The 20,547-nt window shown below is 41.9% G+C and overlaps 1 protein-coding gene across 3 annotated transcripts in view; it reads left to right on the top strand.

Moving 5' to 3' along the window:
- Positions 1-9,527, top strand: part of LOC122757976 (probable E3 ubiquitin-protein ligase HERC1) — a 37,939-nt gene extending 28,412 nt beyond the window's left edge. For all 3 annotated transcript variants that reach the window (XM_044011745.1, XM_044011746.1, XM_044011744.1), the window contains 24 exons: positions 213-340; positions 730-929; positions 1,280-1,394; positions 1,554-1,682; positions 1,786-1,884; positions 2,148-2,321; positions 2,531-2,815; positions 2,896-2,961; positions 3,051-3,176; positions 3,273-3,411; positions 3,573-3,754; positions 3,937-4,092; positions 4,219-4,341; positions 4,532-4,634; positions 5,128-5,297; positions 5,381-5,519; positions 5,626-5,795; positions 6,294-6,463; positions 6,744-6,909; positions 7,004-7,080; positions 7,183-7,435; positions 7,553-7,705; positions 8,560-8,865; positions 8,980-9,527. In XM_044011745.1, coding sequence (XP_043867680.1) covers positions 213-340; positions 730-929; positions 1,280-1,394; positions 1,554-1,682; positions 1,786-1,884; positions 2,148-2,321; positions 2,531-2,815; positions 2,896-2,961; positions 3,051-3,176; positions 3,273-3,411; positions 3,573-3,754; positions 3,937-4,092; positions 4,219-4,341; positions 4,532-4,634; positions 5,128-5,297; positions 5,381-5,519; positions 5,626-5,795; positions 6,294-6,463; positions 6,744-6,909; positions 7,004-7,080; positions 7,183-7,435; positions 7,553-7,705; positions 8,560-8,865; positions 8,980-9,165 — 3,815 coding nt within the window. In that variant the 3' untranslated portion in view covers positions 9,166-9,527. The remainder of the gene's footprint in view (positions 1-212; positions 341-729; positions 930-1,279; positions 1,395-1,553; positions 1,683-1,785; positions 1,885-2,147; positions 2,322-2,530; positions 2,816-2,895; positions 2,962-3,050; positions 3,177-3,272; positions 3,412-3,572; positions 3,755-3,936; positions 4,093-4,218; positions 4,342-4,531; positions 4,635-5,127; positions 5,298-5,380; positions 5,520-5,625; positions 5,796-6,293; positions 6,464-6,743; positions 6,910-7,003; positions 7,081-7,182; positions 7,436-7,552; positions 7,706-8,559; positions 8,866-8,979) is intronic.
- The last annotated feature ends 11,020 nt before the right edge of the window (positions 9,528-20,547 follow it).

The following is a 20,547-nucleotide window of genomic DNA, read 5'->3' as shown; positions in this document are numbered from 1 at the left end:
GAAGTGGTGATTTTGGTGAGAGCTAGGCTACGTAGTTGCTTTCAGTCTTTTATTGTTTATAACTCCTGGCTCTTGCCTCCATATTTAGTAAATTAACCCCAGAGTGATATTAATCTTCTCATGTCCTCTTGGCAAGTAAATGTGCATTCTTGAAAGTTTTTTGTTTTTTTTTTGTTACAAAGATCGTTAATCTTCCCAATAATTCCTTCTAGCCCCACAATGTGTTGCCTGGCACAGTGAGGACAAGCCATTTGCAGTGGGCTATTCCAATGGAAAGATCCTTTTGGCCACAACTGAGACTTGCGAGAATGAGCAGCCTGTTGTGCTGTCTGTCTTCCAGGTTTGGCAGCAAACTTTAGTTCTTATTGATTGCAAGTAGTCGAAGAACTTAAAGGTACAGTGTGTAAAATGTAGGAACACTTATTTTTAGTTAGCAGAAATATAGATTTTTCATTACCCCAACATGAGCCTTCAATATTAATTTATCATGATGTACATTTTTGACCATCATGTTTTTACAGTAGCCCACAATGGACAAACCTAACATGTTTTGAGTTTTGATTCGAACTGAAGGCTACATAAGTAATAATAAATGTTGCTAAATGTAACACACTGTGCCTTTAAAACTTAAATGAATATGTGACTGTGACTTGTCTACACATTGTGACATAGAATTAAACTTGAATAATATTTATTCTCATTGACTCTCTTCTCTCTTTCTCCCTACAGGACAGCGTGACTTCTTTAAAATGGGACCCTACAGGACACCAGCTGCTCTGTTTTGGGAGGTCAGAGGTAACAAAGATTCTTGGACGCTCTGGAGGCACCTGGGTGACCCTGCACTCCCTCGTTCACAGCAGCTCTGTTAACATTGCTGAATGGTGTCCACTCGCTGGCAGAGCACCTGATCCCAGGCTCATGATGGCTGTGTGAGTTCCCCTTACTCATTCTTCCCTTCTGTGAATATTCTGCCTCTTTTTAAAGGTAACCACCAGGAGAAACATGTAAGAATGTGTGACATCTAATGGTGAGACAACAGAATGTCACAAACCTCTTGCTTTCTCAAGCGCGTCAGAGAACTACGGTGGCGTTTATATGTATAAGAAAGGATGTCATTCTTGTGTAGTAAGCTTCTCCTTCATAATGCACACACTGGCTGGCTTGCCATTCAGGCTGCTGTAGGAACATGGTAGAGCAAAATAGTAATAATTTGTAAAGCAACTTTCTCTTAAGTATGTTTGTACCACTGATGTATTTTTTCTTGTCCCCGTTTCTGTAGAGGCTGTCAGAATGGCTCTGTGTATGTCTGGACTTTGCCACAAGGGGGCACCGCTGTGTCTTTGTACAACATACTGAACAACTCTTCAAGCCAAGATAAAGACAATGATGTCAAGGTCAGATGGGCTGTGTTGTTGGGTTTTCTTCTGCACTCTTATCTTGAAATTCATGAAAATGGGTTTGTTTGTTTGTGTTTTGTAAAGGTTTAATGCAACTGTTTTTCATAGCTATTTCATCTCATGAAATCATCTGTTTCTGCACCTTATTTATTGCAGGACAGTGCAAAGTGTGTGTTTGTTCTCCATGGACACATTACAGCAGTGAAGTCATTATCATTTTGCTCCAGTGGACTGACTCTAGTTTCTGGAGGGATAGGGGGACTGCTCAACATCTGGTCCTTACAGGTCAGAGAAAAAATGTCTATTGTATCTTACAATGTCGTTGTAAAAAGTGTTTTAAATGTTTTAAAGTCTGATTTCAAGACTTGAATCCTTATGTCTCATTCAGGATGGTTCAGTCTTACAGACCGTAACAGGTTTGGGTTCAGTCGTCAGTACTACCTGGATACCGAACTTGGGTGTTGCTGCCTGCTTTGGAAGGTCAAAGGTAATTAGGATAACATGCATTTAAACTAAACTTTAAAGGAATAGATCAACATATTTGTCTGCTTTCAAAAAGGTGTATCAGAAAATTGATACCGTACTCGTATACATCCTTTGTTATGTATTATATATTGATATCTACAATTGAAAGATGCTTTGGTTAAACTTGTGCCACAATATCAACATGTTTGCCTTGTTACTACTTTAAAATTAAAGTTTTGCTTCTATAACTTACCTCTCAATGTTCTGTCGTTGTTTCATTCCCAGGATGTTTTGTTGATTTGCTGCAACCCTGACTGGATCAGTCAAAATCACGTCCTACCTTCCTGCCGAATGGTTCTCAGAAGCCAGAACATCCTGGGTCTAAATCGTGCCCCATGTCTGGCTGTCTTCCTGGAGAGGCTGCCTTTGCTGTTGCAGGAGCAGTACAACCATGAGCGGGTCATTAACGCAACTACTTGTTGAAAGTAGTTTATTTTACATTTGTTTAATTTGATTATTAGTTCTGCGGACACCTTCGGTTATTTGATTTTAAATTTTTGGTTTTTTTTATCAGCGACACCCAAAACATTTCACAACTCCTTTATGTAATGCATGTCTGTGTCCAAGTGCTCTTTGCTTGGACTTTAAAATCCCTTCTGTGTACACAGACCCACGTTGCGGCAGGTGATCAGCTCGTCCACAGTGCCTTCCTTCAGAGTCTGGCCTCCTTGGCGGTTGGTCTGTCCTTGGAGAAACACCTGTGCCGTTTCCCACACCCCCCTCATCACACCAGCACTGACGCCAACTCCTGCCCTTCAGAGTGGAGCTGGCTCGCCACCTACGCCATTACTGTGCGCAGTGCTGAGGCTATTGCCAGTGGCACTGCATTCCCGGAGTCTTTCATTGTTTCAGAGTTTCAGGAGGTGGAAGCCAGTGAAAGCATCAAGGCACTGGTGAATAGCTGTATATACTTTAGGAATCTGGAACAAGTTTCCCTGGTGTAGACATCTACTGAGACTCTTCTGTCTTTCAGGATAATAGCAAGTGGAGTTTCCGGATGGATGAACAGCTGATGTCTTGGGCAACCACTAGACCCGAGGTAACAGCTTGTGTCATATTTAAAGCTCCAGAATTCTTCTTCAGTGTTTGCTAGAGAGTGATTTCCAATTCACCTGCTGTGTTTGTTAGGACTGGCAACAGGGGGGTAAGAGTGAGGTTTACCTGTGGGGGAATGGACGTTATGGACAGCTGGCAGGAATGGGAACCAACCTCATGATGCCAACTCTTGCACCTACTCTATCACAGACACAGCAGGTAGCAGCTTTTTTCATTCAGGACACAGTATTTGTCCTACATCGCTGTTGTTTTCTAAAATGTCTCTTTTTGTGTGTGTTTTTCATTGTCATCCAGGTTGTGTGTGGTCAGAACTGTACCTTCCTGGTCCAGTCCAATGGGACTGTGTTAGCTGTCGGGGAAGGACAATATGGCAGACTGGGTCTGGGGAATTCCGACGATCTCTATGTTCCCACTGTTATTTTTGCTTTTCAAGGTACAGTATTTATCAAGAGCCTGACAAACTATGTCAGAGCTTTGTCTGCTTTTAGATGTTTAGGTTTCACATTCCTTGCACCCAGTTTTTTTTTTGTTTTACACAAGAGAAAGGACAGAGCTTCTCGTTCAATCTTTAGTGACGTCTTTATTTGTGGGCAGGGTATGTGGTGACTCAGCTGGTGACATCATGTGGATCAGATGGACACTCCATGGCCTTGACTGAGACGGGGGAGGTGTTCAGTTGGGGTGACGGAGATTTTGGAAAACTGGGGCACGGCAACAGTGAAAGGCAGAGAAGACCCAAACAGATTGAGGCCTTACAAGGAGAAGAGGTCATTCAGGTAAAGCTAACATCTCCTCTGTATTTCCTATGTGTTAGAAGCATCGAGGAAGTTATTGGTAATGCAATAATTATAGGTTTTATAGTTGCATACATTTTTACATGCTGGTGGTTGTTCGTGTGCAATGTCTTTCCTCAAATAAATAAGATAGAAAGTAAATCTTGCTTTTCTTCTCCTCGTAGCTTTCTTGTGGTTTCCGTCACTCAGCTGTGGTAACAGCAGATGGGAAACTGTTCACCTTTGGCAGTGGTGAATCTGGCCGCCTTGGTCAGCGGTCAACATCCAATAAGATGCTGCCTGAACGAGTGGCAGCGTTGGAGGGATATCATGTGGGGCAGGTATAGAATAGAGCATATTTTTTTACTATTATTATTCTTATTTTGAATTCATAAACTCAAACAATGATTCTGTAGTTTCCACTGTGGAACAAATAGAATACATTCACATGGTATGACTTTTCTCAGGTATCCTGTGGCCTCAACCACACTCTGGTGCTTTCCCTTGATGGCATGGTTGTGTGGGCATTCGGAGATGGGGATTATGGCAAATTAGGAACTGGTTCCTCTACAGCAAAGTACTATCCCCAGGTAAGATTGTTTACATTACCTGGCAGATTCCTTTGGTAACACAATGAGAAACACCAGAGCAACACCTTTAAATGTATTATTTTGTATTAATCTGTTTTTATTACCTTGTATTTCCCCCCTCCATGTATTTACAGGTGCTTCTACATTATACTGTCGATGAAATGTCATATTTGCCTGTTCATATTTTCAGAAAGTGGAGCAGCTGTGCAACAAGGGAATTAAGAAGGTCAACTGTGGAACTCAGTTTTCCGCTGCATTGTCCTGCGATGGACATGTTTACACATTTGGACAAGGTACATGTCTGCTAAATCTGGATTTGAATAGCAACCATGTAATTAACAATATTGTTGAGGTACAACTCCACATTACCCTAGACTGTTCACTTCCTTTTTTTTATTCCCTAAAGGTTATAAAATGACGTCTTACTAACTGTAAATTATTGGAAATGTAATAAATGGACCCTCCAAAAATATTTTATGCAATGTAAGGAAGTAGGTTAAGGTAATTGCATTGGCCTCCATTGCTCATTGTCACTGTGTTCTACCGAGGTTTACACTTAGCTGTGACCCATTTAATGTTTTAGTAAATGTTTCATTTGTGGGGGTTTGATTAATATTTTTCTTAATGTGCACAATTTCTGAAAATCCATGTTTGTTCTTTTTGAGAAAGGAATCTTCTTCAATGTTTACAACTGATTTAATATTAAAATTAACTTCATTAACCAACAAAATCAAATATTAATTTTGCATGATTGTGTATCTTACCATCTCTCTGGTCACTCGTCAGAACGTCTGATCGGTCTGCCCGACTCCATGCTGAAGAACAAGTCCTGCCCCCAGGTGGTGCCGTCACTGGAAGGGTTGTTCATAGAAGACGTAGCTGTGGGCTGTGAACATGTCCTCGCTCTGTCCTCCACTGGGGATGTCTATGCCTGGGGCTGCAACAGTGAGGGACAGGTAATCATCATGCTCAAATAAAAATGTGTTCATACTGCGAATGAAAAGTACTCTGAAAAGTACTGTGAATGTTTGCGTTTCAGCTCGGTCTTGGTCACAACAACCCAGTGAGGGAGCCCACACTCGTAACAGCCCTTCAGGGGAAAAACATCAGGCAGATTTCTGCTGGCCGCTGCCACAGCTCAGCATGGACCACCCCCTCTACCTCGCTGAAAAACTCGGGTACACCCACAGTCTCGCAACACATGTGAACAAGCAAATATACTTTGAATCTATTGTCCATGTAAGGCAACAAGCATGAAACCTCATTTGTTAACTTCATCTCCAGGTGGCTCTGGAAATTTCCAACTTGGTCTTCCCCAGTCAGTCCCTCCTCAGTACAACACCCTGAAAGACTGCAGTCCTGATGTCCTCAGCATGCGCCTCAGAGTTCTTTACCACTTCTCTGATCTCATGTACAAGTCCTGGAGGCTGCTCAACCTGGACACCAAAAATCCAGTAATGATTGATCCTCTTTTCTGACCTTTTATGTCATTATAAAAACAAATGTTAGAGAGAATTAATCACAGACAAGTGGATTTAGACTTTGAAAAGCATTGAAAGTAGGATGGATGTAGCATTTAACAACAAGGGGGTGACTGCTGGTTTCAAAAAGAACTCAATTTGAACCGAAGTCTAGGGAAATGAGCCTGCTTCTCTCTTGACTTATCAATATCAATATCAATAACCATTTTCCTGAGGACTCAATTGTCTCAATTGCTCGTTTGCACATGTTCTTCAATGGAACATGTGGTCAATTTTGTAAATTATGTTCCCATTCAAAGGAAAATAAATGATAAAGCATGTGACACATATGAGGAGACCATGTAATTGACAGCTGGTACCATCCAATGTGATGCTGATGCTGATAATCGCATCCCTCCTGCTTTGTCGTCCTATTCCTGCTGCGCTGTCATATTTTTCTGTGTGGTCCCTCAAACACTTCCTCCTGTTCAGGTGTCTACTTCACGCTACAGTTCAGGGACCGCCGCCATCATCCGGGGCGAGCTCCGAGGTCTACTATCACCCAAGGTCAACACTCTTCCTCTAGTGCGCTGTATCGGCAGAACAATGACCCAGGGCAAAACATATGGGCCACAGATCACTGTGAAGCGCATTTCCACAAGGTAACTGTCACTTAGGTGAAAACATCCATCCATTTGTGTCGTAGGAAGAAAAAACAGCCAATGCCTGTTAGAGGATAACGACGAGGAAGCATTTGGTACCTCTTGGTAGCTCGTCTGATTTAGTTTCTTGTTGTTGGGTTGTAAGATACTGTACATATCTGGGATGTATCTTGCAGCTCTGTCTGTTATTATTTTATTATTTGCTATATTGCAGGTGTCTGTATGTTTGTGTCATATTTTCACTGCGGTATAAAATCTCCTCTAATGATCAACTTCACAGAGGGCGTTCGAGCAAGCCCATCTTCGTGCAGATTGCAAAGCAGGTAGTGAGCTTGAATCCTCTGGAGCTTCGGTTACCATCACGAGCCTGGAAAGTAAAGCTTGTTGGGGAGGGAGCTGATGATGCTGGTGGCGTGTTTGATGACACCATCACTGAAATGTGCCAGGTATGTTGGAAACCATGCAGAAAAGTCATAAGAGCAGTTGAAAAAGCATTGTGACTTTTCTGCTTTGCGTGAATTGACAACATGTTTTCATCAGGAGTTGCAGTCTGGTGTGGTGGATCTTCTGATTCATACGCCCAACAGCTTTGCAGATGTTGGCAGTAACACTGACAGGTGCAGATTGCGTGTCTTCTTTTTTATCAGCACTGACAATAAATAAACACTCATAGTTTAACAGAACAAAAATGTCTGGCATTTGCCTGTGTATCCCTACAGGTTCCTGCTGAACCCAGCAGCACTGTCCGAGGATCACATTGTCCAGTTTCGCTTCTTGGGCATTCTTATGGCCGTGGCCATTCGCACCAAAAAGCCTCTGGACTTGCATCTCGCTCCTTTGGTGTGGAAACAACTCTGCTCAATGCCACTGGGAGGGCCCGACCTTGAGGAGGTTGACTTGCTCACCTACCGCACTCTCCAAGGCATCCTTCATCTGGAAAATAGTGGAATCACAGAGGATAATTTCCATGTGGTGAGAGCTCCTTATTAATTCCCTTGATCTTTAATTTAACAAGATAAAAAAAAAGTCATTTTAAGAGATTATTTGTTAATAATATCCTTTATATTCTGCCCTGGCTTTGGTCTGAAGATGATTCCCCTGGACTCATTTATGGCTCACAGTGCTGATGGAAGGTTGGTACCTGTGGTTCCTGGGGGTCAGAACATTTCTTTAACTTTTGCCAACCGGACTGAATATGTGGAGAGAGCTCTGGACTACCGGCTGCATGAGATGGATTCACAGGTATGCATTTAGCTGTAAACACCGAGGTTTATAGTTTGGAAGCTACAATATTATTATCAATATTATTTATTTGCACATGATAGAAAAAAGAGAAATTTGAATAAACATTATAGTACATTACAAAAAAAACAGCATCGGATACAGTAGAGAAATGAATGTGGGCAGAACCACAGATGTGACACATAAAAGTAAATTCAAATACACAAGAAGGAGAAGAAAGAAAATTACTTTTTTATATTAACACATTAGTAATTGATAGTGAGACGTGGTATGGTGAAGATGCAAGTAAGGAAATGGATGTGTTTATATACCTGGGGTCAACCATCCAAAGCAAATGGACCCTGTACAGGGGTGATGTGGGACAGAAAGATGTTAGATGTTACAACATGTTAGTCAGACCTGCTAATGATGTTTGGCTTGTAGTCGGAAAGACAGGAAGCAGAGGTGGGGGTTGCAGAGCTGAAGATGCTGACGTTTGGGTAACTGAGATGGACAGGATTCAAAATTAGCATAGGGATAGGGCAAGATGGTGACAGGTGATCTGCTGTGGCGACCCCTAAAGCGAGAAGCTGAGGACGAAAAACAAGATTTACACATTAGCGAATACTGAGTTGTGTTTATACTCATGAAATCCATACAAATACTGGAGGTTTGTTCTGAATCCAAACAAACAGACAAACAATCTACCAAAGCAGACCTTTGGTGTGTCTTTATGTGACCTTAAACACTATAGTCTTTGAAAACCCACAGTCTGACCACCAGTTTCCATTAGTGCTCACAGACAGACTGTTTGTTCCTGATGTTGTGTCTGGTTGGAAGACGCATCAAAGCTGACGTGGTTCTGCTGTGTCCAGGTGGGAGCAGTCAGAGAGGGCATGTCCACCATCATCCCCGTGCCCCTTCTCTCCCTGCTCACAGCGCAGCAGCTGGAACAGCTGGTGTGTGGTCTGCCAGAGGTCTCGGTTGAGATGCTAAAGAAGCTGGTGCGTTACCGTGACATCACCGAGAGCCACCAGCTCATTGGCTGGTTCTGGCAGAGCCTCGAGGAGTTCACCAATGAGGAGCGGGTGCTCTTCCTCCGTTTCGTCTCTGGCAGGTCCAGGTTGCCTTCCAACCTCGCTGATATCACGCAAAAGTTCCAAATCATCAAGGTCGACAGGGTAAGGTCGTTGGGAAGAAATGAGCAAGCGTATGAATGTGCATTTACAGCAGTTTAATAAACCCATGTACAAGAACCAATACTAATATTTACCAAAACAAAACTTCTCATCCAGCCCATCAATGGCCTCCCTACTGCTCAGACCTGCTTCTTCCTACTGCGCCTGCCCCCCTACACGAGCCAGGCTGTTCTCGCTGAGCGATTGCGGTACTCCATCCACAACTGCCCCTCCATCGACATGGACAACTACATGCTGACCCACAACACGGAGCCGGCAGACAGCTCCGACACCGAGGACTGAGGCAGAGGGAGCTGCAATTAACACAGTAATGAATGTATCTTCTCCGATGCCATGCACATTATGCACTGAACACAAACTTCTTATTGGCCAAAACCTGTATATGTTTGTTTGATTTAGAGATACGTGTAGTTTTGATTTCCTGTGCAAGGTGTTGTAATTATCGCAGTGCTTACTATAAATCAAAACAACAGGGATACACAATAAGATAAGACGAAAAAAAATATATAATAGTATATATATAAATAGAGGTGATTAAGCCACAGTAAGGAGAGTTAATGTGCCTGTTTGAAAATATGTAATAATTTATTGACCTGTCACTCATAGGCCGTAATATTGTAAAATAAAGAATGTTTAAATACGGATGTTGGTGTGCAGTAGTTATTATTTCTTAATTAATGTGTATTTTCACAAAGATAAATAATTATTACAATCGTTGATTATTATACTGGGCATATAATACAGTACATGGCTACTGCATTATTGTGCGGTACTATGACACGACATGTATTCATGCAATTGTAATTAAGATCAGAGTTGTAGAGTGAATCAGGCAGTAATCTCTTTGCAAACTAATCCACTTTACCCAGACTACGTCTCAACTGGAGCAAACAACCTCGCGACCGTATGAACATTTTCATACATATGCTGCTAAGTTGAAGCCAGTGTTGGACGAATGAACACATATCCAGAAAGAAAACTATAACAACTGTGACGATTCAGTGTCTTTGTAACGCCTCAGCCCTCTGTGCGCCTGTGGCTCAGTGGTAAAGTGAGTCGTCTTCCAACTGAGAATTTGTGGCTTTGATACTTGTGGCAAGACACTTAACCCCACACTGTGTGTGAATGGGTTTGAAATGTGTGATTGAAAATGCACTGCGCATAGATGAACGCATGGATGGGTGAATGTCAAAACTTGTAAAGCAGCGTTGAGCGGTTGTCAAAGCTTGAAAAGTGCTTTATAAATACAGACCCTACGTAGTAAGGAAGTGATTGAGATGGGAGGTTATCCGTAGCTTTAGGGCTTCTCTGTGATCCCATGAAGGGAAAACAACACACAAAGCAACAACTGTCCTTATTACAAAACCAGATCTTAATTCACTTCCCCCCCGGGTCTAGTGTTTTCCTGAGTCAGCAGTCACGTTGAGTCTGCAATTTGTCTGTGCTGGCAAGAGATACGTCTGCTGTGACCTTATTACCCATCTGTTTTTTTCCCAGTGTGCAGTGCAGCCAATAAAAGCTGAATTCAACCTGCAGTCAGCAGCACTGCACCTGAGAGAAGGAGGCTTTTTCAGAGAGAGACCTCACCAGGTATAAATTTAACAACCATCGATCAGTGTAACCAGTACACAGATTTAAAAGGAAGTAAAAAAAAAAATGCTGAATTATTTTTTGATCTAGTTTAATTAGAAATCCTGGAGGGCACTATTTCTATGTTGTAGTTTTTTCTCAATCCTCATAATTTGTTCTTGCCAAAGGATTGTGTATAACTATAGCTTCAGTATAATTTCACACCTTCCCTTTGTAGTGTAATGATTAAAAAAAAAGAAAAAAAAAGACTTTTAAAGCTTGCACAAAAGGTTTGAACTCAAGAGGGAAGACGTGTTTGGCTGCATTCAAATGTGCATATGTTGGAATATCCAATTACTTTACAGGACTGTCTTTCACTCAGGTGTAAAATTGCATTTTTCATTTGCAACATTTAAGTCATGCAAGCCAGTATATTAAAATACACTTTGTACAGCTACCTTATTCATTAAAAAATGCTCATGCTTGGAAGATCAATACTGCTCAGTTACTAAAACCAGACTTCATTTTCTCGTTCAAGTGTGAACAGACCCGGTTATGAATATGTAATGCTTCCAATTCCCACAGGAGGGCAGCGTGATTGTTACATACAGACGTGGACAATATTCTTAGTTAGGAAACTCAAAGGCATAGTCCCTTACCAACACTTCTTAATGTCTAATGGCTCTGGGAATCCAAGAGTGCACGACGACGGATCAATCAGTGACCTGCGTCACACTTTCCTCACTGCTCATCTTTGTCCTTTTCTCATCTTTGGTCCAAATGATGACGAACATACGGTCCATTCATACGTCATCAGAGCAGATAATCAACGTTCCTTTGGATCATTAACATCCAAACTCGTCAAGGCAAAAAAAAAACCCACACATTTCCACGTCAATTATCTTCTATTTTAGATGATTTAAGACTTTAAGACTTTAACAAAATCATTCAGATAATATATATATATATATATGTATACATATTTTGCACCATAGTGGGAAAGGGCCTGTTGCGGGGATTTGATTATTAGGTGAGTCGACCAAGGATGGAGTTTCTGGAGTTACAGATAAGTTAAATTGAAAGGTTTTATTGGACGCAGCTCAGATCTGAGGGGAAGTGAGACAATGCCGAACATGAGCGAGTGGATGTAAACAGTTGGGCATCCTCTGTCTGTCTGCCTGTGAGTCCCAGAGTTAGGATATGTAAAGGGTTCTGAGGCCTCTCTCTGCTGATACATAGAGCTGACCTTTGGGAGGACTGCACAGTTGAGTTATCAGTCCTCTGTCCCAGTCAGGCTAGACACAGCATATTGTAAAGATATAAAGGGGCACTTTTGTAGATAAATGACTGGTGCCAGTGCTACACCGAGGCCTTTGTGATTAGTGAGTTGTGGCTGGCACCACTGAGTTGTTGTTGAGGTTTGTGCTTAGGAATGTAATCAGCTAATTTATATACGTTTTTCACTTACAGGGCCAAATAGAGACAAACAACCATCCACTCTCACACCTACCTTGTCAAGTTAGAGTGTCCAATTTACCTTATCCCCAAATCTGCATGTTTTTGGACTGTGGGAGGAAACCGGAGAACCCTGGAAAGAAACAAAAAAAACACACACACACACATAAAACATGCAAAGTCTATGCAAAAAGGCCCTCGTTCCATTCATCCATTCATTCATAGACACATACATAGACCATTCACTCTCACACCCACACCTAAGGTACATTTTTTAAGTGTCCAATTTACCTTATTGCCATATTGCATGTTTTTTGGCTGTGGGAGGAAGCTGGAGAACCTGGAGAAAGCCCGCGCACACACAGGGAGAACATGCAAAATTCCGATTAATAATAGAAAAAAACAGTAACACAATGGTTGGAAAAGCTGGAAAGTATTCCCATAGAGCTGTATGAAAGTGTGAGTGAATGGGTGAATGGCATAACTGTAGTGTAAAGCAGCACTGAGTGGTCATCAAGACAAGAAAAGCACTATATAAATACAGACTATTTACCATATAAGTGTGCCGAATGCTTTCAGTGATTTTGGGAAAAATGAGCCATGCAATTTAAGAGTCTAGGTATCATCTGCTGCAACGTGCATGACCATGAAAAGACTACAAGTTATTGTGGTATTGAGTGATTGCTTTTGTGTTGTTGTCGCAAAGCCACTGGAGAATGAGGCAGGTCTCTCCATCCTGCATTTTTAATTACCGCCAAAGGAAGGCGTGACCTACATTGTTTCACCGAGGCACAACATAAGAATCACCTGATCCTCAAGCCACCACCCCTTCTCAAATCAGAGAGGCTCATTCCACAGCGGCAGTGAATGAATGAGGGCTGCTGTGAAAACAAGGGCACTTGGGCACGGGTCATTGGATTGCTGAGGTGACGTACTGCTGCTGCTGCTGCTGCTGCTGCTGCGACGTGTCCCTGGCCTGATAAGCACTTGTCTGAGTACTGGCACCTTCTCTTCTCCTGTTACAGGACAGGCAGTGTGTGATCCATGTACCTTGGAGACATTTAAGACTCTGCTACGGTTTCAGTCAGTGATGTGATATGGACTGTGCTTGTCTGCGAGGCTTTTTGGTTTTTACAGTTTGCTAAATGTGAGGGAAATGAATTCACGTCTTGATTAAAGACGCTGATGTGAAATGACTCACTCACAGTTGTGATGCCGTGTGATTAAAAATAGATTTGATCAATATGCCATGCCATTTTCATCTATTTCCCTTTTTTCCCATCATTCTTTTGTCCTTTTGTTACTTCAACAATTTCACATTTCAATACAGTTTACAACGTCTTGATAAAAAAAGATACTTGAATCTGCTCTTTGTCTTTCACCTTAAGTGGCCTATGGAGTGAAACGCTGAGGTGTATCATGGGATTAAGTGGCACATGGTGCAAAGCTGGTGAGATTCCTCGGATTAATAATGTAAGCATGTCTAACGGGACAACACGCTATCGTCACGCTGGACTTTTTCGTGACACCTTTTTTTTTACCTTTTTAAAGTCATTTTCGTTGGGGTGTTCTAGAGGAAAATGCATGAATCTGTTGACACTGTGTGAAGCCTGGTGTTTATGCAGCATCGTCTCTTTTGAAATGGAAGTGAAGCTTCAAGGAATTGACTGATGACTACTCCACTGACTCATCAAGTGATGCGTGCAGAAGCCAGAGTTGGATATAACAAGTAAAGCACTGTGGTGAAAACCAAGGCCTGACAATCAAAGTCTTTATATCAGTTTCCTAATTAACGTGGAGCACAAAATCTCCTCTGATGCTCAGTGTATCCTTGTCGGGGAACATCATCTCTGACACGTATGTATGTAGCGTGAGCTGTAACATCTCACTTTAAGGCAGCGTGTCCGTTCATCCATCACTTGGCTCAGAGTCCATCATCACTAGCTGCGTGGAGCTTGACCTCCTGTGGTCACTGACAGCAGCTCCAGCTCCCGGGAGGTTGAAAGTCAACACTGAACAACAGCGCTTTCATTTTCATTGAGTAATTATGCAACAACATCTGGGGGGAAAAGGACCTTGCAGGACCAGCCTCTGCTATGATTACATGAACACCAGCTACCCCTCCTATTTGTGTTGTTGATTCAAAGCCCGAAACAGGAATTTCTTTCTTTCACCCTCTCCCTCCCTCCCTCCCTCTCTCCCCTGTCATTTTTTTTGTTTTAATCTGCTAATGATGTTAAAATCAGGAATCATTTTGCTTTCTCAGTAATCATGACCATCTGGCGTTTGCCATCTGGCCATGTTGTGTTCTGAAGGGCTTCACCGTGATCATAAGTTAAAATAATGATAATAATAATAAAAAAGAGAGCAATATAATTGAGCAAGCTGGATTAAGATGATCTTTTTTGGAGGCGGGGGGGCGGGGAGATTAGGGATTTTGAAATATTTCCAACTGCGGGCGGGAGGGGGCAATATGATTTTTTTTTTTTAGATAGTTAGCTTGGCAGCAGAACTACAGTGATTGGTATCTGGTGCTGTGTTTTGACAACATCATTTCTGGGTAGTCAGTGCATCTGTATACATTACCACCATAACCACTGATGCACATTCGCTCAGGGCAGAGAGAGGATGCAGGCTCGGGGCCTTAGGCAGCCTGTGAGCTTAAGGAGTCATAAATATATTATTGTGCAATGTACACAAGTCATTTCATAGCTCAAAGATAGCTCAATTAGCGACACAAACTGGGGTTGCATATCAGAAAGTATGATGGGCAGAAAGGAAGTAAAGGAGGTGTGACGAAAAGAGCGAACAAACAAAAGACATGATTCACAGAATGACAGTATTTTCAGCAGTATAAGCATCTCGCATGAAGTGAAGGAGGAAGCAACAGCGCTGCAGTGTAGTCTCTGTGTGTGTGTGTGCAGACATTATTGTGCAGTTTGTGTGATAAATCCGCCGTTTGGAGGCAGACACGTTGGAACAGTCACAGATGTGTACCAGAGGGAGCAGCTATGCACCATACAGTCGGTTCAGTGCCTGGTCCAGAGTGTGGGTGACTGGAGGTTGGTGGTGGAGCGTGACTGTGAGGTATGAGGGAGTCTGATTGGAGAGAGAGCTGTTTTTGGTGGAGAAAGGAATGCGATATACGGAAGTGCAATGTCCCCTGGACCGTGTATCATTCCTGCATGTGCAATATTTGCACACTGTAAAAACAAACACTGTGCAATTACAGGTCCAGGGAATTTTATGGGCAGAAATTCATTCATTCATCTTCTACCGCTTCTTCCTCTGCATGTGGGTCACGGGGGAGGGGGAGGGGCCACATATAGAGACAAACAACCGTCCACTCTCACACCGACGATCAATTTAGAGTGTCCAATTTGCCTAATCCTCGTATCTGCATGTTTTTGGACTGTGGGAGGAAACTGGAGAAAACAAATTCACACACGCATGCAGAGAGGCCCTCGAATGTTATTTCATTATCATTTATTTTTTTACTATCGAAAACATTTTTTATATGTCCTTTAACCAAGGGCCTTGCTTTACATTACAGTTCACATTATGTTGTGCTTGTTCTTTCTTCTCTGTCACCACGTCAATGTTAGAAACAAAGTCTGAATGACTAAATGAGTGTTTGCCAAGATCTAATGATTTCATCGAAAAAAGAAAAAAAAAAAACAGAAAATTCCAGACAGAAATATTGTATTAAGCAGACGAATGGGTCTCCTATAAATGCTGGTGCAGAGAGCACACGTATAAGTGGCTGTTGCACGCGGGGCACTATAATCTGAAGAGCGGGGGAAGAGCAGAGATGGTCAAGAGGGCTTCAGATGGGCGGCAGATTCACTTGAGTGTGCTGTTAATGTGACACCAACCAATCCACACTGGCTATTATCACATGTGTGTGTTTCTCTCTAGAGCGCAGATATGTGCTTGATTCTCTTTTCTAGAGAATTAAACAACATTCCCGCTCCTACTGCTTTTGGAGAAAGTGCAGCACCAGGAAGTGGATTTTCATTTTTCCATTTTCCATTTTTCTTTTTCGTGAGAATATCCAGTTAGTGATAAAGGATCAGCTGCTCTTTGCACTTTAAATTCTCTCCTTTTTTTTTTGTTCTTTTTTAAATCCGATTTTACACTATTTATGTTGCGATCCATGGAAATACAATGTGTTCACCTGACCTACATAAAAAGCTCTTATGCTGACATCAAAGCCTTGAAGATGATATTTAAAGCAGTGGCTGTGATTTATCTCCCGCTTCTTGGTCAACTGTGATATTAATCATGCGGCCCACTGTGCCGGCTGCACTACACGAAAACCTGCAAATACAATACATTTTTGCTCATGCCTGTGATGTTTATATGGAGCAAAAAAAAAAAAAAAGGGTCCAAAACAATGAATGAACAGGGATGTAGTTTCAATGTGTTACTGGAATTATTTAGCATATATATATATATATATATATGTATATATATATGTATAGCAATAAATAATAAGCATTAACTTCAGTGCGTTAGTTTGCGACTGTCCTTTATTTGACGTCTGTGGTCATCTCCTTATCAGCAGTGCCACTTTGAGTGATGTGGCTACTGTTACACCAGGTGTCAGGTACCCGGGCTGTGTTTACAGATGCACCCTGGACTCGTCGACGGACAGAATTGGCACAGAGATGAAGCCTAGAGAGGACTTGCAATAGAAAGTAATGCATTATATAGTGTAAATGTGCTGATACACAGTACTCATTTATCATTAAAAAGGTGTATTCACTGTACAATGCTGTAACTGCCATGTCTTGGTAATAAGGTGCAGGATATCATTATTAATTAAAATGGACAAAATGTTCAACATACACTCCTCTCCTCCCAGAATGGATGGAGTCTTCTTTTATGTGCCGGAAGATAAAAAATACAACCTCACCTTAAAACTTAAGTGTCACAGATATAATGCAATGGGAATGACAGTGACATAGAGTAAGATGATTTTAGTCTCTCCCCCAGTTTTATTCGAGGCGATAAATGCAAGCACCTTAAGAAAGCTACTGTATAAAGAATAACGCCATTGTCATGACAACGATATCGACTTTTTCCTTTGACACATAATTCAAGAGACATCGCACATATACAGTAATATTTAAAAAAAAACACCTGGATTGCAGCTCAAAGTGCCTCACAATACAATTTAAAAGTGCAAATACAACAATGAAACACAAAACAGTCTAAAGTCAAAGAGTGAAAACCCTGTTTTAACTTTGAAATAAAACAAAAAAACAGTCAAATACAACACAGGGTGGAATAAAACAGGAATAAAAAAGGCTAGAGGCAAGAGGCTAAAAACCCTCTTTCAACTTTAAAATAAACTGCAATAAAAATGCAAATGAAACACAACACAGGGTGGAATAAAAAGGAGCTAGTTGAAAGCTGGAATAAAAATATACGTTTTTACAGAAGAATATTAGGCTCAGCTCATTACCGGGTGATGACAGGAATTAAAAACAAACAGATTTTACTCATGGGGAAGCATATTTATAGGAAGACAATGAAGAAAAGGAATGCTGGCAAAGAGAAGGAGAGGTGGACCAGTATACTGTCACCAACATGCTACACCTACTATTATTAGTTTGAAGATGAAGTCAGATTTGAATGAATTGTTACCCACAAAACAAAGAAAACAGGAAATGAAGTAAAGAGCAGAAAGATAATGAAGAGGAGTGCTCATGAGAAGGACTGGATCGTTGCCTCGTGTAATAAGCGTGTACAAATGTGTGCTTTGAGCTGACACGTCTGACGGACTTCAATTAGAGCAATGTCGGTGCTTATCAATCACGATGTCGCCTGTTCCCTGCGTGATGGGCCGCGCGGTCACATGACCCAGACAGTTGCTGTGCTCTGCACGACATCGTGTCGGTTCATGGTGCGATTTCACTATCAGCTTGAAACCAGGCGTTGTGTCAAAGGGACGCCAAAGAAATTGAAATGCAACTAAAAATAAATGCACAATTCCGTCTCTGCTTCTTGAACGGCGAGATTCTCAGACTGAGTTCTCGCGCACGGAGCAGCACGGGTGGAGACCTTGTGTCCTGGTGTCCATGCAGATAAAACAAAACAAAATGAGAGCAGTCAGAGCATCAGTGGCTGCGTGCTCTGGCCCTGAAAACTCATTTTCTTAAAAGCTTCCTCATGGTTACAGCATCAGTCAGTCAGTGGCAGGACGCTGCCAGCTTCCCCCACTCTGACATTCAGCAGCATTTTGTAACCACTCAGCTGGAGCCTTTGCATGCACATGGATATCTGTCCAAGGGGTCATAGTGGCTGCAGAGCACGCCAAAGGTTTTTGGGTTTTTTTACATGTGATGCATGACTGTGTGATGTAAGTAGGCAGACTGACTCTGAGTCATCCAAAGCAGATTTATGGCAAGCTTGTAATAGAGAGCAATGAATAATTAAAAAGAACATCCAGTGTTCCTACAATCCACTATCTTCAGCAAACCTAGTGTTTTATCATTTATTCTATTGAATCACACTGATTTATTTCATTTAAAAGATATAACGTGTAACACTTCTTCACGGTAATGACTTAAAACAACGGGATTAATGCAATGTTTTTGACACACACTTCAAATAGAAATCAGTTCATCAGACTGTTTCATTTGTTACCTTTTGATGACATGTGTCTTTGATATTTGTCATGAATTACAATCCACTTTATCGCTGACATATAGGGCAAAAAGGCAGGGTAAACCCTTGAAAGATCACCACTTTGTTGTTCATCAAAATGGCAGTTTGCTTTAAGGTGACATAGAATGCTTGTATCACACATATATGTTAGTTATGGAGGTCTACTTACATATATGAACTTGTTTCCATGATTAAAAACCTCCTAATCGCTGCAAACGAGCCAATCAAAATATCTCCTCACTGACGATCTCGTCAGCCGCGCTGTTTCAGACCAAAACCACACCCCCAGAACGTGGACTGTGTTGTGATTGGCCAGCCAACGAGAGCTTTCCCACTGCCCTGTGATTGGCCAGGTACATGGAAGTGACGTAATAGATAGGCCTGCTATCAGATACACAGCTCCCCCTTCTGGCACGGTGGATGCTCTGCATCTCAGCAGCTACAATGAGATGAGTTGAATGTACGCGGTTAAATGTACGCAACCGGATGTGCCCGGACTCGTGCCCGCACCAGGAGGCGCTACGGTGGTGAGAGGAGTGGTGAGGATTTCTGATGACGACATCAAATTAAGGAAGTGCCGATCCGCTTCGCAGAGCCCAGGAAAACAATACAACACTATTTTCTCAGCAGTGGCTGAACTGTTTGTTCTGAAACTTTAGGGTTTCATAAACGAGGTAATGACGCAGATACACACACAAACGTAGCGTCAATTGGAGCTTCCGGTCTATGTGGGCTTTTTTTGTCAAAGTCTGCGTCCATATTTAAGTTAGACTCCTGCTGTGTTATCTTCAAGAGTGCATGAATGAAAGGTTTTCATATTCCTGTATCAGGTATACTCGATATTTAAAGACATACACAAAGTTGTAAATGTCTCATCTTTGGCTCGAAAAAGGTCGATGTCTTCTTTCCCGGTGACTGAGAAACCCCGAAAAAATGAATCTATAGCTGTCCAATTTAAACTGAAATAACAACACTGGTTTTCTGTGCCGGAATGCTGAGAAACAACATTGAGATTTCATGCCTTGCTGGATGCTTTCACTATCTTCAGCAGCCACTTGTTTATTTTGGCCCGCTGCCATTTTGTCGTGTCCAGGTAGTGTGGAATCAGCTGAGAGTTTTCTGCCCACGGCGTTCATGAATATTGTTTTGCTTTGCTAGAAACCAATATTTATCCTGTGACCTCCCAGTTAGTGGGTGGCACCGGTGTTGGAGTTTTTCAGAATGCTGCATTCATGAGATACAGATAATACGTGTTTGTTGTTGAATAGTCAGATCATTCTGCTTCTGCAGCGACCGATTCGTAAAACAAAGCAAAAATGAATGGACAGAGTCGACATCTAAACCTGTGTAGATATAGATATATATTTATTTAAGGTATAGACCTCATCAACACAGAAGTATTTTGTATAATATTTGTTTAACTCAAGGGGGAATGTGTTTTTATTAGTACAAAATGTTAAAGAGGCTGCACAAAATATGATTTGACAATTTCTGATGAGCACATAATCTCTTTGCTCAAAGTAGAAATCCAGCTGATACTTCAGTAATCTTCTCATATTCTGCCACAGCGACGTCAGGATTCTTGCCATCTGTCCGCCCCGGCGCCTTCAGTGTTTACGTTTCCTCAATACATAATGTTTCCAGTGAGCAGAGCAGCCGTCGTGTCATATGCTTCCTCCTCCCATGACTGCGCTTCATGAAATTGGACGGTCTCTAAAGACATTGTCGTAGCGCTCACTTTGGTTTCACAAGTTAGGACTTGTATAGAACAAAAAAAGCAACAAATAAGGACACGTTTAATCAGATGAATCCAGCATCTAAATGCAGCAAAAACAACAGAAGGTCAGTCGGTCTTATCTGCGGCCTTTTTAAATCCCTCAGTACTTCAGGGGAGACAATAAACACACAACTGTTGTTTAACTCCTCCGCTCACGGCCCCCGGGGGAAATAAGAGTCGCTGGAGAT

Source organism: Solea senegalensis, linkage group LG21, assembly GCF_019176455.1.
Source record: "Solea senegalensis isolate Sse05_10M linkage group LG21, IFAPA_SoseM_1, whole genome shotgun sequence".
Lineage (NCBI taxonomy): Eukaryota > Metazoa > Chordata > Actinopteri > Pleuronectiformes > Soleidae > Solea > Solea senegalensis.
The sequence above is the reverse complement of the archived record's forward strand: the minus strand, read 5'-3'. Positions and strand labels throughout refer to the sequence as shown.